Raw genomic sequence first — 21,076 nt, 5'->3', positions numbered from 1 at the left:
GTCTCCTGTGCAAAGAGTTCAAGGCTCTTCCCTACTTTTTCTTCTGACAGGTTTAGTGTGTCTGGTTTTATATTGAGGTCTTTGATCTACCTGGACTTTAGTTTTGTGCAGGTGATAAGTATGGATCTGTCTCCATTTTCATTTGGGTCTGGTATTACTGAACATGATTGACAGCTCTACTTCTAAATTAGATAGCTCTGAAGGCTCTGTCCACGGCTCTCACACTGGATAGAAAGAGAACTGCATAAAATATCTTTGAAAAAAGAAAAGGGGCTGGAGTGCTGGCTCAGTGGTAAGAGCACTTTGAGTTTTTACAGAGGACCTGCGTTCAGTTCCCAGCACTTACATGGCCTCTCACAACCATCTGGAACTTAGATCCAATGCTAACCTCTGGCCTCTGGGGGCAGAAAGCACACACATGATGCACAGATATACATTCAGACAAAACATGCACATAGAATAAATAAATAAAATTAAATTTAGAAACAAAACAAAAAAAATCATGGTTTGGTAGATTGAGAAGAAATCAGTATTTTGGTCACAAGCCTTGTCCATAAGGGCACTCCAGATGTATGTAACCCACAATAGCTCACTGCATATCGTGAAATAAATGTGTGGTCAGCATAAATTGTGTTCTACTTTGGTGATGATGTAACTTCGGAGATTATTGCCATATATGTACAAATATACATAAATACGTAGAGTATAATCAATATATCACTTAGGGTTTTTTTCAAGTAATTATTACCAGAAGGAATAATGCTTGTCACTAGACATGACAGGGTGGCAACAGTGATTACCCGAAGGCTGATACTGGAGCATGGACTTAAATTCATTCCTTGCCCATAACCAGCCACAAGCTTTTACCTCCATTAATCTGGATAGATTTTCTCTCTCACTATCTGTGTGTGTGTGTGTGTGTGTGTGTGTGTCTTTCTCACATACATACACACATCACAAGTTGAATATATATATATATATATATATATATATATATATATATATATATAGTATTAGGACATACAGTAAAAGAAGTATTTATAGAAAAAAATGCTGCCTTATTGTATAAGTACATTTTTACTTTTAGAGCTGGAAAAGACTTACCACCTACAAACCCAGTAATCCAGAAAAGAAAACAACCCCTCCAAATTTTGAGCATCATCTACAGTTTTCTATGGTGAGAAATGGCTGCCATCTGAGTGATTCAGAAAGAGTCAAATGGTGCTGAGCTACATTACAACGCTAAATGCACATTGGTGGAATGAGATGCTGATCCATTTGCACACTAATGTGCTGTTTTTAAGTCATGCATCATAGTGTCTTGAAAGAGGACTGTCATAATTATGATGGATTGGACTGCAGAGTCAGCCCTCCGTGCAGTAATTGTTTCACAGATGCTGTCGATGTGACTTGAATTTATAATTAATTATTGTCACAGGCAGGAGAAAGCACAAGATTAAACTCATAGGAAAACTGGCTAAAACCTGCCTTGTCTTAAGGAAACTGAAATGCTAGCTACCAGAAAAAAGCAGTGTTTTCAGTAGAGATATTTTGTTTTTTGGTTCTGATGCAGAGTCTCTGTATAGGTTTGGCTGTCCTGAAAATCAGATTTGCCTACCTCTCTGCCTATTGAATGCCAGGATTAAAGGTGTGTGCCACCATGCCCAGAATGTGTTTCTAGCACAGTCAGCAATGCTTATTCTGTGTCATTAGCTGATATCATGGATTGGCCATAAAATGATTGCACATTTATTTCTATTTATGTTGAATTACTCTAATTCTACCCTTAAACTTTCCAACAACAAAGAGGGATGCATTTACAGCTGATATAACCAGTACTGTTAGTTCGTCAGACAGCCAGGCATTGCAAGGAATATTAGACTACTCAAATAAAAGGGTAAAATATAAAAATATGGATAGTGGGGTCTAAATTATGACAGTTCTCATGATGTAAGTATCATGTCATTTAAGAGAATATATTTAATGTGCATTAGTATTTGACCTGCATGCATGCATGTCTGTGTGAGGGAGTTGGGTCCATTGGGGCTTGACTTTATAGACAGTTATATGCTGCCATGTGGGTCCTCTGGAAGCAGCACTGAGCCATCTCTCCAGTCCATAAATAATTTATGAACTTTTATGCCCAAGCTTGTATATGTTCATGCAGTTGTGGTAGCAGCCACTATCATGGTGCACGTCTGTAACCCTGGCAACCATAGTGAGGCATGGGGATCTTAAGTTCAACAAGGCGTCAGGTAAAATAACTCTACAGAAACTTCACTTCATATTCTGAGTGTTTACATTTTACTTATTACAAGCCACATAAAGAAATGAGGATCCGGTCAAAGATGAGTTGATACCATTATTAATAACCACAGGTCGATAGACTTAGCAACCTGCCTTTCAGAGTATTAATACTAAGCCTGCAAACAGGGAAAAATATGAATTTAAGGTCATACATTTTCCTTATGTAATGTGAAAGATCATTCAGAGAGAGCTGCATGTTCCCAACTATAGCTACTTTTTTCCATACATACATTCAAACCAGTTTCTCAGTATACACACATATAAAATCGGCAAACAATGAAGTCCTTTCTGACACTCTGGAATGCTTCACACATCATTAGTTCCTACCACCACTTGCCTTGCAGTCTTTAAAAAAGTGAAACTAGGTGAAATGTCATTCCATGTTTCTGAGCAGTTAGCACAATTCTGAAAGCCAGAATGGCTATCCAAACGTGCTGGGCTCAGGGAACTAGCATTTATTTGATTTCTAAACTAATAGTAATTATGATGATGGTGATGACATTGCTTCTAAATGACATTCTTCATGTAGCAAACAATGACAGGCATAAACAAATACCATCCATAAATCTCCAGTAATTGTATTACTTTAGAAGTGTCTAATCTCATTAAATATTGCTGGTCATTCACTTCTAAGCAGATAAGAATAATAGTCTATTTCTGTTATGTTCAACTGGGAAAGAATGCTCTGATTCTTTTAATCCTTAGTGAAAGGGTGTTCAAAGATACTTGAAGTTGGGATCATGGTGTGAGATCTCCATGACATGAGTATGGGGATCAAATGACAGCTTACAGGAGTTTTTTTTTTTTTTTTCTCCTGAGATTTAGGGGTACAACCTAGGTCTTTTGGGCTGAGGGCTTTATAAAGAGGAGGGAGAGAGTACACATACTTTGTCTCTTTGCCATCATGGCTTGTACCACCTCCAGACATGAACACAGGAAGGCTGTTCCCACTTCAGAATGAAGAGCCAAAATAAGCCTCTCTAACCTGCCCAACCCTATGCTATTAGCAAAAGGAAGTGGAGTTTGGGGGAAAAAACATGCAAAAATAACTCTACCAGAAGTTTGTAGTTATTTGAAAATGGGCTTCTTGTTTTATAGTCATTTAAATTTGAAAAATAACCCAATATCTTAACTGATAATTAGGGAAATATGCAGCCTGAAGATTCTATCTTAAACTGACTTTGTGTTAGCTTAAAAGAAAAAAACCAAAACAAACTCCATGAGCCTATGACACCTTTGGCATTGAAGCTCTTATCTCTACTAGAAATAATGCCAAAACCGACATAATTGAAAGTACTGTTCAAATAGGCACAATATTCTATAACAGTCATACAAAAAGTGGCTTAGAACATACTAAAGCCAGAGGCATTATTTCCTTTTATTCTCTGGAATGTAACAAGTAGCCACAGGGACCAGTGTTTAAGCTCCCTGACTTTCCTTTAGAAAGGTCAGCCATCACTTCCCACATCCACTGGCTTGAATTCCTTCCACAGAATACTTCTGTTTAAATTGGTGTTTTTTAAAATCTCTATTAATAAACTTCATTTTGTTTCCTATTTTCTATAGAGCTGCTATACTTAAGGAATTGTTTTTTGTTTGTAGACCAGGGTTTCTGCCTCTCTGGTGCTGGGATTGTATATATAAATATATTATATATATTTGATATATAGAGATTTTTTTTGAGACAGGATTTCTCTGGTTTAGCCGTGGCTGTCCTGGAATTCACTCTGTAGATCAGGCTAGCCTCGAACTCACAGATCCACCTGTGTCTGCCTCTTTTGTTGGCACTTTAAAGAATGTCACTATGTGGAGTGGATCCTAAAAGAGCTAGGTCCTGAATGTATTTAATATTTCAGTTACACAGGACAGCATTCTAAACAGAGCCTTCACATTCTTTTAACATCAGTAATGTGTGTAGCTGTAAATAACATTTAATTCCTGTATGTGTGGACTGATTGTACAATTGCTAAAACAGTGCATTTTCCTTTCCCTTCTCCTCCCTCCCCTTCCTTCTCTCACAGTGCCTTAAAGGAACATGACATGCAATTTTAAATTTCACAAAAAGGTAAAATTAAATGTTTTTATTTAATGTCATCCAGTATAATGTATCACAGTCATTTGAGACAGGTTGGTTTTGAGGCCAGTATGTAGCTGAAGACAGCCTTGACCTTCCCAATTGTTCTGCCCCCATCTTTTTCCTAAGTGTGTTAACTCCCTTCAACCCAGTGTTAACTGCCTTGGTTAATGCAGTGCTGGGGACTGAAGCTGGGGCTCTGTATATCCCAGGTAAGCACTCCACCACATTTGATTATTTATAAATATTGATATTCAGTGGTTCTTTTTCTCCTTTTGGCACATTTCAGTGGAGACTCCCTGTATTTGAAGCGTGTTTGTTGTTGGGTGTGACCATGTATTTGTTGAAAGGGGTAAACCACTTAGAAAACTTTTGTCTAGTGAGAAGACTTTTCTATTTAAATTTTATTAAGTAATTAAAAGTAAAGGCAATTAAAAGCAATATCCTTCCCATTGCTATTCTTCAGTTGCTTTTCCATCAGTTTGTTGTGTTAAGCAAGTTGAGGGATTCTCTTTGTAGCAAAAGTTTAGGAGCCATGTAAAGTTCATCATCATGTGTCTTATTAGAATGAAACTGCTCCCCAACCAGGCCAGACAATCCTTTTTCAGAACATCTCCCTTCCTTTCAGTCTTCTTGCCTCCAGCACTTTTACTGCACATAGAACTTTTGAGTTTACCTTCTGTTATAGCTGCAAGATTTATTGCTGTAAAAGTTCTGATTACTTGGTGTTTTTTGAAGCTATGAATGCCCTTTAGAAACTGCCAGCATTTCATTTGGTTCTCTTCATTGATCAGCACACCCAGTGTTATTATCTTTGAGGCAGGGTCTCACTATATGCCCTTGTGGGCCTGGAACTCACTATGTAGACCAAGGTGGCCTTGAACTCAGATCCTCCTACCTATGTTGGAATTGAAGGTATAAGGAAAATGCATATATGTACAAAGATGTCAAGAAAGGTGTGTAGGCATCATGGGACCATTTCTGGGAGTTTCTCCTGGGTGGCAGAAAAAGAACTCATCAGCTTTGGGGACTGCCAACCGATCTCACTGGCAGGAAATCCTTATGAAAGGCATCCGCTCCTTGTTGAAAAATTACCTAGAAGTGATATGGCTGGAGGTATGTGTGTTTGTGTGTTTCAAGCAGAATACAGAGAATCTGTGGAGAGTTTCCTGCATGCTGCACATATCACCTTGCAATGACTTAAGTTCTTAGCCATATCACCACATTATACTGATAGCACTAAAATGAAATGTGATGTCCCTATTAAATATAAGAGTTGGAAAACCATTGGCACAGGCCTGGTAGAGCCAATAAATTATGATAAGGAGGGAAAGATACCAAAATTAGATTTTAGAACACCATTTTTGATCTTTTGATGACAAATGAGGTAGCCTTGAACTTGAGGAGGGATCCAGTTTCAAAGGCTGGTATAGGGTATTATGAGACAAGATAGAACTAAGTGCAGTGTTAATGGAAATGATTCAAAATACACAGAAAACAGAATGACAGATTTTTCTCCACTGACTGGTATAGAAGTTGGGATGCTGTTGTTCCTTTTTTCCATGCTGGGAGGACAAGAGTAGGTGTCAGCTAAAAGATAATGATATCTAATTGCTATATGGAGGTATTGATGTTACTATATGTTTCTGTGTCTTTAGGATTTATTCACAGGGCAGCCTCATGGATGGCCCCGAAGCAAGCCTGATGGAACAGGACAGAACCACCCATGCTGAGGGCAACAGACTGAGTCCATTCCTGACACCATCACCTTCTCCCATCTGCCAGACAGAACCTCTGGCTGTAAAACTCCAGAATGGAAGCCCGTTAGTTGAGAGACCTCATCAAGAATTGAACAGGGACACTGAGGGGCAGTCTTTCCAAAGTTATTATGGAATACCCCACATGAAAGGTAGCAAGAGCAGTCATGAGAGTCCAGATATCATACCTGAAGGGTATTCCAGGTGCTTGCAGAATGGAGGAATAAAACGCACTGCCAGTGAACCGTCTCTCTCTGAGCTCCATCTGAACAAGAAATTGAGACTAGACCAAAATGCTAAGGGAGAAAGTAATAGCTTCGGGGAAAGCCAAGAAAGAAACCCAGGTGAAAGCAGCAGTCAGCCAAATGTCTCTGAGAGTGACAGAGAACCTGTGACCTCTACAGCCCAGGAAAGAGCAGTTGCAGATGTCAATGGTTTCCCAGCACAGAACTGCAACGGAGTAGAAAACACAGAGTTTAGGGTTCCCAGGGAGCAAGAAGGGGAAAATGGCAGGAACATTACATTACTTAAAAACAATGCTGTGCTAATGTCTAATGGTGCTACAGTTTCTGCCCTTAATGTGGAAAACACACGTGGTGAAATCCTGGAAAAAACACCATCTCAGTGTTATCCAGATTGTGTTTCCAGTGCAGCGCAGAACACCACACCTCACGTGGATGCCCTTAACAATTGGGCTATTAATGAGTTGTCTTGTGAGATCACTCAACCATCGCATACCTCAGAGCAGATCAATTCCTCACAGACCTCAAGTTCCCAGCTGCCTCCAGAGCCAGCTGCAATGGTGGCTGAGGCCTGTGATGCTGATATTGTCAGTAAAGCAACTGGAGGGCTAGGTACCTGCCCCTTCCAGAAACCACCAGAACACCAACAAAAATCAGTTTTGGAGATATGCCCATCTCCTGCAGAAAACAAAAACATCCAAGGAAACACGAAGCTATTTGCTAAAGAATTCTGTTCTAGTTCCAGCAGTGACTCGGAAGCTTCTCATGGCAGCTCTGAACAGTATTCAACGCGAAAGGAAATCAATGGTGCTTACTTCAGGCAAAGCTCAGTGTTGACTAAAGAGTCCATTTCCGCCACCGCCATGACCCCAGCATCACAGTTGCTTCTTGCTCTCCCTCCTGCCCTTCAGCTTCCTTCAGAAGGAAAAGGCACTCAGAATGATGGGGTTTTGGAAGAACACCATCACTACCCCAACCAAAGTAACCCAGCTCTTTTAAGGGAAGGGAAAACAGAACATCAACCGAAGGCATCATCTTGCCAGAGTTCAAATCCATCTGCACATACATCCAATTCCCCCCACATGCTTCCCGAAGGGCATCGAAATGATTATGTCCCAGTGTGCACAGAAAAATCAAAAACGTCAGAATATCTCAAGTATTGCCCACCAAATCATGGCCGCAGGAGAGACTTACAAGAACACAACCAGCATCTGATGAAGCACAGGGAGCAAGAGATTCTGAAGAGTGAAAACGGGGAACAAACGCAAGAGGCTATGCTGGCAGCGCAGCGCTATCTCCAAGCTGGATGGATTGAACTGAAGGCCCCTAATTTTCAAGAAGCACACCACCAGACCAAAAGATGCAAGGACGCATTGCCGCACCCAGCCCTTCGCTATCAGGCCAGCCCTTCCAACCCGATGACCTCCCAACAGTGCACTGGAAATTTAAACATGCCGAAAGGATTCCAAAGGTTACCTTACATCCATCAAACAGCTCAGCCGGGGCAGAAGCCACAAATGTACCAAGTGGAGATGAATCAAGGACCCTCTTCAGGTATGGGGGACCAACATCGACAGTTCCAAAAAACCTTGTACCAGGAGTGCATCTCCAAGACAGACCCCTTACCTGAAACTCACATCCAGGCACCCAGTGCTTCTCGGTTTCATTTCCAGCAAAGAGTGGATCCCTCCACTGATAAACACGTTTGTCAACAGGCCACGGAAACTGAACCGTTTCCAAGCTTTTTACAACACATGCCTCATAAGCAAGCAGCACAAACACAAGCATCCCAGAATTCAAATTTTCCTCAAAACTGCCAGCAGCAGCAGCAATTACAGAAGAAGAATAAAGAGCAAAGGCCCCATACTTTTTCTCATCTCCAAAGCAGCAATGATAAGCAAAGAGAAGGACCATGCTTTGGTCTGATTAAAGTGGAAGAAAGCTTTAGTGGTGGAAATCAGTATTCAAAATCAAGTAATTTCCAAACTCAGAAGACCCAAGGGGGAATGGAGCAAGTACAGAATGTAAGTAGTAGAAATTCTCCTTATTTGAAGACCTTACCCTCAAATGCAGGCAGACCACAGATTCCCTGTTCAAATGACACATACCCGGCTCACAAGAATCAAGAACAAACTCTGCATCCTGAGCTCTTTGCAGGAAATAATAGCCCAAACATGCAATATGTTCCAAATAATGTGACCCCAAGTGAGGACATTCATCACAGGTGCTTTTCAAGAGCAGAACAAGAGCAGAAGCCTCCACAAGCTCTAGCTCTGCAGGGATTTAAAGGCAGAAGCCAGGATGCGTCCTCTGGACTGCAGGCCGCACCTCTAGGCGAAGCTGCTCAGCAGAGGTACCCGGTGCATAACCAAGCAAAGGCACTCCCTGTGCCTGAGCAAGGAGGGACTCCCATGCAGACCCCTCCTCAGAAGGATACTCAGAAGCATGCCGCCCTAAGGTGGCTCCTCTTACAGAAGCAAGAACAGCAAGCACAACAATCCCAGGCTGAATCTGGTCAGAATCAGATTCATAGGCCCATCAAGACTGAGCCTGGATCCAAACCCTCCTCCTCCTCCTGTAAACGCCCAGTGTTTCTTGCATCACAAGAAAAAATGTCCAAAAGGATAAAGCAAGAGATGACCCCACTAAGCTGTGATGGGCAGCCAAAGAGCATCATCGAGACCATGGAGCAGCACCTAAAGCAGTTCCAGCCCAAGTCACTCTTTGACCATAAGTCCCTGAACCTCCTCAAGTCACAGAAACAAGTGAAAGTGGAGACACTGGGCCCAGGCACAACCTTGTCTACCGACAACCACCCTGCAGGATCAGAGAACCCCACCCCCACAGCAGAGCCACAAGCGGCTCTTTCAGAAAAAACGCCAACCAAAAGAACAACTGGATCTGTTCTTGGTTTTTTAGAATCACCTTCCAAATTGCTAGATGCTCCTATAAGAAATTTATTGGATGCTCCTGCCAAGACTCAGTATGATTTCCCGTCATGCAGATGTGTAGGTAAGTGCCAGTAACACAGTGGATGGTGTTTGCCAGCATCAGCTATATCTTGGGGCGCCCCCTCCACTCAAACTCTCCACTGATGCATATGTTCACTTTCCCCTCTAGATCTTAAAATATAATTTTATATTTCATAATTTATTTTAGATCATTTGTCTTGATCATTTGATCAAAGAGTTGTTTATGTATGTTGCAGACTTTTGTCTGCACACCAGAAGAGGGCATCGAATCCCACGGGGCTCAAGTTGTGAGTTACAACTGCAGGTGCTGGGGATTGAACTCCTGACATCTGGAAGAGTCCTCTCTCCTGGCCCTAGTTCCTTTCCGTTTTCATTTTTGAGACAGGGTCTCTAGCCCTTGCTGTCTTGGACTCTGCCTCTACCTCCCTAGTCCTGTGAATAAAGGCATGTATGACCATGCCAGCCTGGATCTGTTTTAACTCTTCCTCTCGGATAAGGTATACAGCCAGGAAGATCTATTAACATAAAAAAAATAACTTCAAGCTCATGTAGCTTTTTGAAACAGAGCAGTGTCATTGGAACATGTTTAGAGTTTGTGGTTAAATATTAGATAGACTTCTGGGTGTTGGAAGTTACTGTCTTTCATCTTGACAAGTTAGCCCTGAGATTGAAAGCACTTAGAAAGGCTCCTTTTTCTGCTTGTGGTTTTTTAAGTTTTTGATAAAGATGATATCTTTAAATGTTAAGGTTTGTTATGTGATAGGTGTGCAGCTAGAAGATACAGTATCTGGTTCGTACAGATTCAGCCTAAGAGAGTAGAAGGAAGAGCACAGGACCTCACTGTCCCACGCTGTGCTCCCTGTACTGTGGCACACGCTTGGTGGGTTGGAGGGTCCTCTTCTACCACTTTGTGTGGCTATTAAGTCGCCTCACAGGGCTAACGGTATAAAATGCAAGTGTCCCTCAGGACGCTCTCATTGGTTGGCTCTAATGTGTGGAGAAAATAGCTGATCGAATGCTGTGGGAAGTAGGGGCAGAGTAACTGGACCTAGCAAGTGGAATAGGAACAGGTTTATTTTTTGTTACTTTTTTCTGTTTAAAAAAATGCATTGTAGTTTATTTCATATTTTAATTTCTTATTTTTGTTTGATTCTACATACTTGATGTTATACTGTATCTGAAATGTAGTGATAATTTTCCAGGAGCCATATTACTTGGCACATTTTCTAGTGGATCAACCCACCAATGTTGTTTAAATTTATAAAGAAATAAGTTAAAGTTACTTAGGGCCATTAATGTGCAGCTGGGGAATAATCTTTGTGGATGTAGCCTTAATTTTTAGTATAATTGAGGTCTAAAATAATAATCTTCTATTATCTCAACAGAACAAATTATTGAAAAAGATGAAGGTCCTTTTTATACCCAACTAGGAGCTGGTCCTAATGTGGCAGCTATTAGAACAATCATGGAAGAAAGGTAATTAACTCAAAGGCACAGGGCAGATTAATGCTTCTTTGTATACAGCAGTTTTTTCCATTCCCCTCACACAGAGCGGTAAACAAGTGTAAATCAAGTAATTATCAGGCTTAGCTATTCCAGGGTTGCCAACCCAATACACTGCTATTCACTAGAGAGTCACAATATTTGACACGACAAATAGTCCTTAGCTGGCACAGGCTGCCCCCTTGGAGATAGATGCTAGAAAACCCAGGCACAAGCAAATCATCCAGCCAACCTGCTAGGCACAAGAGTGCTGGCACAGGCTGCAAACAGGGGCCTCACATGGCTTCCTATTGGTATCAAAGAAATAAGGGAAAAGCTATGAGTAAGGATCATTGAGTTAAATTCTTAGCTTTGTTTCTCTTACAAAAGAAAGCAAGTGTGAAAGTTTGACTAAGACTCCATTTACTATTCAAACTGTCAGTCTTTAATTCCTGTATGTTGGAGGTCTTTCCTATATATAGTGCCCTGAGCAAGGGCGTCTGTGATGCTATTAAGAAATAGCCAAGTTAAAAGGTGTTTGCATATGTATGGCCAGCGCACACAGTGCTGTTTATTTTCAAATCATACACCACTAATTATAGAATCCATAATGTGGCCCACCCCCACCCCATAACACCCTGACGGAAGTAGTCAATTTCTCTAGGCACTTATGTTAACAGTACACAGCACTTTGACCTATGGGGAATACAATTTACTTCTAGAGTTGCCCGAAACACAAGATTTAGATAGAAACACAAGATTTCTATCTAAAACCATGCAATTCTCCAAGTTGTAAGAAATTTTAGTGATGGATGAAAATCCACTAGTATATGGTTTCAAAAATTATATTTAGCAAACTTATTTTGCACTTGGTATTTCTCACCCAAATAGACAAATTCATTACAATTTGGTATATTTGGATGCTGAAGAAAAGATTTAAGGCTTGGCTCAGACCAATTTAAAAAAAAAAAATACACCCTTAAAGTCTTAGGGTGTTGCTGTAGAGCAGAATTACACTTAAATACTTTGCTTCTTGAGGTCATCTATTAATTGGGTGTGTGTTTCTTTAAGGTTTGGACAGAAGGGTAAAGCTATTAGGATTGAAAGAGTCATCTATACTGGTAAAGAAGGCAAAAGTTCTCAGGGATGTCCTATTGCTAAATGGGTAAGTGTGACTTGTCTTGTTCTTTGATTTTTATTCACTCATCTAAGCTCAAGAATTAGCTTGCCTAGGTCAAAGAGCATTGGCAGTTTGAAGGAACACACCCTATGTGTCATCATGTATTCTAAGGTAGAGTAGTTCTAATACTATGAACAGGCCATCAAAATGATATTTAATATAATTCAAAGCAGTGGCCCCCAACCTTTAGGTCTGACCTCAGACCCACTTTTCACAGGGATCACCTAACACCATTGGAAAACCTAAACTATCAAAATTACAGTTATGAAGTAGCAATGAAAATAATTTTCTGGTTGAGTCATGACAACATGAACTTCATGAAAGGGTTGCTGCTTTAGAAAGATTGAGGACCACTTGTAAAGACACAGTCCTTAATCCTTGGATCCCAGGTTAATGTTTATGGTGCCCCTTCGGCCAAGACCTTACATGTCTTCTGTAGTTTTGCTCCAAGAGGTAGCATCTAACTATGCCCCTATACCAGGCATGGTCTGCTAACCATTGATTTCTGTATATCTGGGCAATAAGACAAATTGCAGGCAGACAAGAAAAAGTATTTACACACAGGTGGATACTCTTACTGGCTCCAACTGACCCTTGTTCTGTTTTGGGCGCTGTTTGGGCATGCTGCTGATCTATACAGGTGATTCGAAGAGAGAGTGTTGAGGAGAAACTACTGTGTTTGGTACGAGAGCGAGCTGGCCACAGCTGTGAGACCGCAGTGATTGTGATTCTCATCATGTTGTGGGAAGGGATCCCACAGGCTCTGGCTTCCCAACTCTATTCAGACCTTAAAGACACTCTGAGCAAACATGGCGCACACACCAACCGTCGCTGTGCCCACAATGAAGAGTAAGTGGAGTTAGGCCCTTTCCATTCTCCAGGGGTATAGTTTTGTCTCAAGGAGCACTTGAACTTGTATATTGATAAGGTGTGGGGGGGGGTTCTCATGCTTATTTCAAAGTCAGGACAGTGAATGCTAAATAAGCTATACTGTGTCCACTGTCCAGCCATTTCTGGTAAATCTAGGTGTCTGCACTCAGGGTTAATTTTGTTCTAGTTTTTTGTATCATAGTTGGAAACTCCTTATCAGTGTAGCTGCTCCTTTAGTAAAAGTTTTGTAGAATTTGAGATTGATTTTCATTTAAGTAATATATTTTGTAGTTCAAAATTCTTCTTCACTACTGCTCCATGTTACTGCTGTGTAGTTAAACACATCTGTTGTTAAAAGCAGGCTCCTACATTTTTCTCACAGTTGATTAATATACCTTAATATACTTAATATACCTATATTTTGGCCACTAATTGGAAAACCATTTGCTGGGATTACAGAAAGGCATGCCCATGTTTACCAACCACATTACTAATCAAATGTGCTCATTATAGTTTCCCAGTCTTAGTTGTATTATACAATAATCCATGTCTGATTTTAAGCTGCTCCTCCCATTCAAAACTCACTTGATTTTGAGAGTTTTGATCAAAAGTCTCATAGTCTGTGCTTGTCTGCCCTCAGCTCAATGATTATTCAAAAGGTTCAGTTCCTAACCCCTGACTTAAACTTCTGATGAACTGCTTTAGTCTATCAGTTATTTTGTTCATTCTGGAAAAGGATTACTTAAAAGTGAAGAAATGTCCCTCTTGCTGAGGAAGTAACTGTTTGCAACAGACTCTCTAAGGCTGGGTTTGGAGACAACCAGCGTCGATGTCTACCAAATGATAAATGGATAAAGAAAAATGCAATAAACACACGCACAAAATACATTTTGAACCATAAGGAAAAGTGAAATCATTTTCAGGAAAAAAGAATTGAGCTAAAGATTGTGTTGAGCTAACTAAACCACAAGCTAAACCATTCCAAGAGTGGCATAGCCATGGCCTAGCTTTGGCATGATGGTTCGCTTTAGCTCTTTGAGGAGCTTCAACAATGACATCTATCTATCCATAACAGTGGCTGTAGTATGTAAAGGTATCATACAGTATCCATAACTGTAGTATGTAAAGGTTCCTCTCTTCCCACATCAATAGCATGTTTCATTTCTTTCCTTAAAACCATTTTGAATTGAGTGATATAATGTCAAAGCAGTTTTAATGTGTATTTTATTTTCCCTGATTAACACATATAATTCCTGCCTTTTTATTGGCTGTATAGTTTTTTAGTATTTAGTTTTAGTTCTTTAAATATTCAACATTTGGTCATTGGCAGTGTATTGAGTAAAGATTTTTTTCCTCATCAGATTTTCTAGTGCCATATAATCTCAGCTTGACAGAAGCACCTTTGAGACATTTCTGGGCATGACTTTGAGGGCATTCCTACAGATAGGGTTATTTGAGGTAGGTAGGCCCACTCTAATGTGGGCAGTACCCCTCATGGCTAGAGTTCAAGACTAAAAATAAGGAACACTCACCTTTTTTATCCATATTGAAATTTCGTGAGTGAGATGAGATGAATCTAGCTTTGTTCTGCTGTACATGGATTCTTCAAGCAGTATTTTTCAAATTTTTATTTTAAAGCCTTTATCAAAAATCATCTGGCATACCTTTGGTTTATTTCTGGCTCCTCTATTTCTGAGGCCAAAGATGTTAGATGCCCATCCAGACCTGTAGGCAGTTGTGAGCTACCCAATGTGAGTGCTGGGAAATAAACCTGTACATTATATTTGCAAAATCTGATTTCTTCTGTATGCTGTTCTTTATTTAATTCTGTACTTTGCTAAAAAGACTGTTAGCCTTGAATTTAAAAGTGGCAGTGAGAATGAACAATCCTGCCTCATTTTTGACTTGAGAGGAGATAGTCACTAAAGATAAGTTGACTAGAGCTGGAGGGATGGTTCAGAGGTTAAGTACACTGGTTTTGAGTTCAATTCCCAGCAACCACATGGTGGCTCACAAACCATCTGTAATGAGATCTGGTGCCCTCTCCTGATACACAGGCACACATGCAGGCAGAACACTGTATACATAATAAATAATTAAAAAATATATATGTTGACTAGCTTTGTTATAGATTCCATTTCTAGTTCCTGAAGGAATGTTGAACTTTGCTAAAGGCTTTTTATTAAAGTCTGAGAACATTATGTGATTTATTAATTTCTCTACTTAGTCTGTGTGAGCCAATGTTGATTTACTGGAATGACTCCAACACTACCAGGATGTGTGGTCTTAATCTGTTTTTAAATATGATTTGGAAGAATTTGTCCATATGTGTTCATCTGGGAAGTTAGGTCAATAGTTTTGTCTTTAAACTTTAGGTGTCTACGAGAGAAAAGCAGCCTGGCTAGGCCAAAGAAGAGGACATTGCAGCCAGGCCTGAAGAAACTTGCTAAGCTAGGGTCAGATGGAGGGGGAGGAGGTCCTCTGCTGTTAGTGGACTTGGAAAGGGAGGGTGGAATTGAGAGGGAATGAGGGAGGGGGCTATGGCTGGGATACAAAGTAAATAACCTGTGATTAATATATATAAAAGAAAACTTTAGGTGTCATAGTAATTTATAAAACGAGCTTGGTCATTTTCCTTCCCTTTCCTTATCAAAATGTGTGTATATATACAACATCACATTTAAAAACAATGCACCAAATGATTACATATTACAATGATTACAAAAAGTTTATTACATAATAAAAATGAGTAAGGAAATTGAAATGACCAATGCATTAAAAACCATTATCTTTGGCACACATCACACAACTACGTGAATTTAAGGTATACTCAGTCAAAATTGTAAAAGGTAGCAATAATCCCTCTCTCTTTAAGAAATGCAAATGGCGCAGTAACACAAGATAAAGTGGTTTGTCACACAATAAGGTACCAATAGATGACTTTGCTCCTGATAGAAGAAAGAGTAATATCTATAATCTTGAACTTTGTCCTTTGATCTCAGGAGAACCTGTGCTTGTCAGGGCTTGAATCCACACACCTCTGGTGCCTCGTTTTCATTTGGTTGTTCTTGGAGCATGTATTATAATGGATGTAAGTTTGCCAGAAGCAAGAACCCAAGGAAATTTAAGCTACTTGGAGATGACCCAAAAGAGGTTGGTTTGTTTCCTAATAAATAACCTAGTTTTAATCTATCTATATATATGATTGATATATAGGTGATATAAAAGATTTATATAGATGGCACTGGGCTTGCGGGCCAGGGTGCTATAAGTGGCCAGATCAAGCCTTGGGGAGCAAGTCAATAAACAGCATTCATTCATGGCCTTGGTTCCATAGCTCCAGGAACTGAGTTACAGGTGGTTGTGAGCCATCCAAGATAAGGACCAAGATTGTCTCTTCAAGAATGTCAGTGGGAATTTATAAACTCACAAGTATGACACTTTAGAAGTTTATCTGAAAAACTTTTGTGAGCTTGGAGTGTTGAGAATGTTGAAAGGGTATTGCCCTTTAAAGTAAACTATTCAGTCTTGAATGTAGCCAGTCCAGAAACATTTAGTTCTATAGAGAGGTTATTTAAACTTCTGTAGACAGATTTAGTTAGATTCTGTAGACAGATTTCGTCTCCCTTAATGAACATTTAATGAGAGGGAAACGTTCCTGTAAATCATCTGGCTTATTCACCACACTCCACCCCAACATAGACTTGTATTTACAAAATGTCAGTTGTCTGCATGCAACTAGAAATTCAGTCCATCCAACTCCAAACTCAAAATAGCACACAAAAATTCATATTAGAAGTAGTTATTTTAGGAAGATTTTAATATTTCTTATAGTAAGAAAAACATTAATTTTATGTCAGCATTTATATATCGATGTTTAACTTGAGTTTAACTGGAAGATTTTTGCACAGGAAGAGAAACTAGAATCTCATTTGCAAAACCTGGCTACTCTTATTGCTCCAATATACAAGAACCTTGCACCGGATGCATACAATAATCAGGTAAGTTTAAGCAACTATTGTTGAATCAGACTCCGTTATTGTGACCTATCTAGTCCAGAACTATTTGAAGGAGCCATTCTTTTTTACCCTTTGCTCAATTTTCTGTTTTATGTAAATGAGGGACTCTCTACATGTATATAAGTGTACTTACTACATGTTCTGGGCCTTGGGCCCACTGAAACTGGTGTTCCCACCATGTGGGTGCAGGCTCTCTGCAAAAGACAGTAAAGGCAGTAAACTGTTGAGCTGTCTGCAGCACCCCTTTCCATAATTATGTTTTCTAAGCTCCTTGAATTGTTTCTAGTGTATGAAGTATGCCATTAAAAACGCATACTTCTGGTTTTCAGTTATTCTGATGCTTTATCTACTAATTTATTTCCATGTGAAGATTTTGACCCTGACTATATTGGACTATCTATATAGTATATATATATAGTATATTGGACTACTATATAGTAGTAGCGAGTGTCCAAGTATCAGATGATTGTTAGACTCTGTCTCTATGAAGAAAGGAAAACCACAAAGATGGCTGATTTTTACCAGCACTAGGTTACCTGTTAGCCAGGTTATGAGACCCATCTCAAGATTGACATCCACAACAATCATCCAGTGAACTCGAGCAAAAGCTGCTTACAACCAGACAATAAGAGACCAGTGTGAGTGACTTCGATGTATTCGAAATAAATTAAAAAGAAACAATAAAGCAGAGCAACTGTTATATTTTTTTAAAAAGCTAGGGCAGGAGTAGGCGTACAGAAAAAGCTGCTCTTGACTGGTGCAAAATAAGAATGTGGGATTAGCCTGTAGGGACCCACAAGTATGCACTAAAGGTGAGGAAACTTAAGACATTTTAGATAGTAACTATAATCAGGAGTGCCATCTATAGAGTATCTTCCATCTCATGTGAGGCTATTTTCTTGACTATATAGATTTAATTTTTATATTAAGTACAGTTTATTCACTTTGTATGCCAGCTGTAGCCCCTCCATCATCCCTCCCAATCCTACCCACCCTTCCTCATCTCTTCCCATGCCCTTCCCCAAGTCCACTGATAGGGGAGGTCCTCCCCTTCCATCTGACCCTAGCTTATTAGGTCAGACTGGCTGCATTGTCTTCCTCTGTCCAGGCAAGGCTGCTCCCCCCACAGGGGAAGGTGATCAAAGAGCCAGCATTCATGTCAGAGACAGGCTTTGTTCCACTTATTAGGGAACCCACTTGGATACTGAGCTTCCATGGGCTACATCTGAGCAGGTGTTCTAGGTTATCTAGGTTATATCCATGACTGGCCCTTGGTTGGAGTATCAGTCTCAGAAAAGACCTCTGTGCCCAGATTTTATGGTTCTGTTGCTCTCCTGTGGAGCTTCTGTCCCCTCCAGGTCTTTCTACCTCCCTTTCATAAGATTCCATGTACTCTGCCCAAGTTTGGTTATGAATCTCAGCATCTTTTTTAATACCCTGTTGGGTAGAGTCATTCAGAGGCCCTGCGTGGCTCTTGTCCTGTTCCCTGTTTTCTCCCTCTTCCAAAGTCTACCTGTCCTGTTTGCCTTTCTGAATGTGGATTGAGCATTTTACCCAGGGTCCTTTATGCTTAGTTAGCTTCTTTAGGTGTACCGATTTTATATATTTTGGATATTAGCTCTCTGTCAGATATAGGGTTGGTGAAGATCCTTTCCTAGTCTGTAGGCTCTCGTTTTGTTCTGACGACAGTGGCCTTTGCCTTACAGAAGCTTTTCAAATTCAAGAGTTCCCATCTATTGATCTTAGAGCCTGTGCTGTTGGTGTCCTTTTCAGGAAGTTGTCTTCTATGCCAATGAGGTCAAGGCTCTTCCCCAGTTTCTCTTCTAACGGATTTAGTGTGTCTGGTTTTATGTTGAGGTCTTTGATCCACTTGGACTTTAGTTTTGTGTAGGTTGATAAGCATGGATCTATTTGCATTTTTCTACATGTAGACATCCAGTTAGACCAGAACCATTTATTGAAGATGCTATCTTTTTTTATCTTTGTCAAAAATCAAGTGTCCATAACTGTGTGGGTTTATTTTTGGGTCTTCCATTCGGTTCCATTGATCCACCATTCTGTTTCTATGCCAGTACCATGCAGTTTTAATTACTATTGGTCTCTGTAGTACAGCTTGAGATCAGGGATGGAGATACCTCCAGATGATCTGTTGTACAGGATTGTTTTGGCAATTCTGGGTTTTTTTGTTTTTCCATATGAAGTTGAGATTGTTCTTCCAAGTTCTGAGTTGGCATTTTGATGGGAATTGCATTCTGAGTTTGGCAGGATGGTCATTTTCACAATGTTAATCCTACCAATCCATAGCACAGGAGATCTTTCCATCTTCTGATATCTTCAATTTCATTCTTTAGAGACTTTAAGTTTTTTTCAAACAGGTCTTTGACCTGCTTGGTTAAAGTCACCCCAAGGTACTTTATGTTATTAGTGGCTATTGTGAAGGGTGTTTTTCCTAATTTCTTTCTCTGTCCTTTGGTCTTTTGTATTCAGGATTTTTTTTTTTTTAGTTAATATTGTATCCTGCCACTTTGCTGAAGGTGTTTATCAGCTGAAAGAGTTCTGGTTGAATTTTGGTCAACTCATGTATCATCTGCAAATAGTGATACTTTGACTTTTCTGATTTGTATCCCCTTGATCTGCTTTAGCTGTCTTATTGCTCTAGCTAGTATTTCAGGAACTCTTTTGAAGACATACAGAGAGAGTGGATGGCCTTGCTTTGTCCCTGATTTCAGTGGGACCGATTTAATTTTCTCTGTTTAGTTTGATGTTGGCAATATAGGATTGCTGTCTATTGTCTTTACTATGTTTAGGTATTTGCCTTGTATCCCTTATCTCTCCAAGACTTTAAACATGAATGGGTGTTGGAATTTGTCAGTGTTTTTTTGGCATCTAAGATCACATTTGTTTTTTTTTTTTTTTCCTTGATTACATTGATGGATTTCCCTATATAGTGAACCACTTCTGCATACCTGGGCTGAAGCCTCCTTGGTCATGGTGGATGATATCTTTTATGTGGTTTTTGATTCGGTTTGCCAGTATTTTTGCATCAATGTTCATAAGAGATTCTGAAGTTCTCTTTTTTTTGGTTGGGTCTTTGTGTGGTTTAGGTATCAAGGTGACTGTGGCTTCATGGAATGAGTTTGGTAATATTCATTCTGTTTACAGTTTGTGGAATAGTTTGAAGAGAATTGGAATTGTTAGCACTTCTTTGAAGGTCTGGTAAAATTCTACGCTAAAACCATCTGACCCTGGGCTTTTTTTTTTGGAAGGTAGACTTTGACTGCTTCTGTTTCCTGGGGGATAGAAGACTATTCAATCTATTTACCTGATCTTGATTTAATTTTGGTCAATGAAATCTATCAAGAAAATTGTTCATCTAATGATTGTTTGGATCTCCTCAGTGTCTGTTATGTCCCCTTTTGCATTTCTGCTTTTGCTAATTTGGATAGTTTCCCTGCCCTTTAGTTTGGCTGGGGGTTTGTCTATCTTATTGATTTTTCTCAAAGAACCAGCTCTTAGTTTCATTGATTCTTTGAATTGTTTCTAATTTATTCATTTCAGCCTGAAGTTTGATTATTTCCAGCAATCTACTCCTCTTGGGTGTGTCTGCTTTTTTTTTTTTTTTTGAGCTTTCAGGTGAGCCATTAAGTTGCTTGTATGAGATGTCTCAAATTTTCTTATGAAGGCACTATGATGTGACATGAGGAATTTTTCTGGTCTAGTCTAATTGGTGTTCTGTAGGCTTCTTGTATGTTTATGGACATCTCTTTCTTATGATTTTCTTATATTTTCTGGACCTTGGAGCCTGGTTGCAATTCCTATTCTTAGATTTCACCTTTTCATGGCATCCTTGATCTTGGATGTTTTGTGTTTGGGACTTTGATTTTACTTTTTCTTTGAAAGAAGTAGCAATTTCTGCAACTGTATCTTTTCAGCACCAGAGATTCTCTCCTCCATCTCTTGTATTCTATTGGTGATGCTTACCTTTTTGGTTCCTGATCTTTTCTTTATCAATTCTAATACTGTTTTTATGCCTTGCACCATTTCTTTCATCTGTTTGAATGTGGATTCCTGTTTCTATGATCTTTGGGTTTTTTTCCTCTCTTTATGCCATGAATTGTGCCTCTACTTGTGCCTCCATTTGGCTATATTTGCCTGTATCTCTTTGAGTGCTTC

The 21,076-nt window shown here is 39.7% G+C and overlaps 1 protein-coding gene across 2 annotated transcripts in view; it reads left to right on the top strand.

Annotated features, from left to right (window-relative positions):
• The window catches only part of Tet2 (tet methylcytosine dioxygenase 2), an 80,168-nt gene that overhangs the window by 50,031 nt on the left and 9,061 nt on the right, over window positions 1-21,076 (top strand). Inside the window, exons 3-9 of one of the 2 annotated variants that reach the window (XM_055628163.1) lie at window positions 6,040-9,392; window positions 10,738-10,828; window positions 11,906-11,999; window positions 12,655-12,863; window positions 15,260-15,340; window positions 15,887-16,037; window positions 16,796-16,885. In XM_055628163.1, coding sequence (XP_055484138.1) covers window positions 6,062-9,392; window positions 10,738-10,828; window positions 11,906-11,999; window positions 12,655-12,863; window positions 15,260-15,340; window positions 15,887-16,037; window positions 16,796-16,885 — 4,047 coding nt within the window. In that variant the 5' untranslated portion in view covers window positions 6,040-6,061. The remainder of the gene's footprint in view (window positions 1-6,039; window positions 9,393-10,737; window positions 10,829-11,905; window positions 12,000-12,654; window positions 12,864-15,259; window positions 15,341-15,886; window positions 16,038-16,795; window positions 16,886-21,076) is intronic. The other variant, XM_055628165.1, reaches the window with a different exon arrangement.

This window comes from Psammomys obesus, unplaced genomic scaffold (assembly GCF_907164565.1).
Source record: "Psammomys obesus unplaced genomic scaffold, mPsaObe1.curated_primary_1811, whole genome shotgun sequence".
Lineage (NCBI taxonomy): Eukaryota > Metazoa > Chordata > Mammalia > Rodentia > Muridae > Psammomys > Psammomys obesus.
The sequence above is the reverse complement of the archived record's forward strand: the minus strand, read 5'-3'. Positions and strand labels throughout refer to the sequence as shown.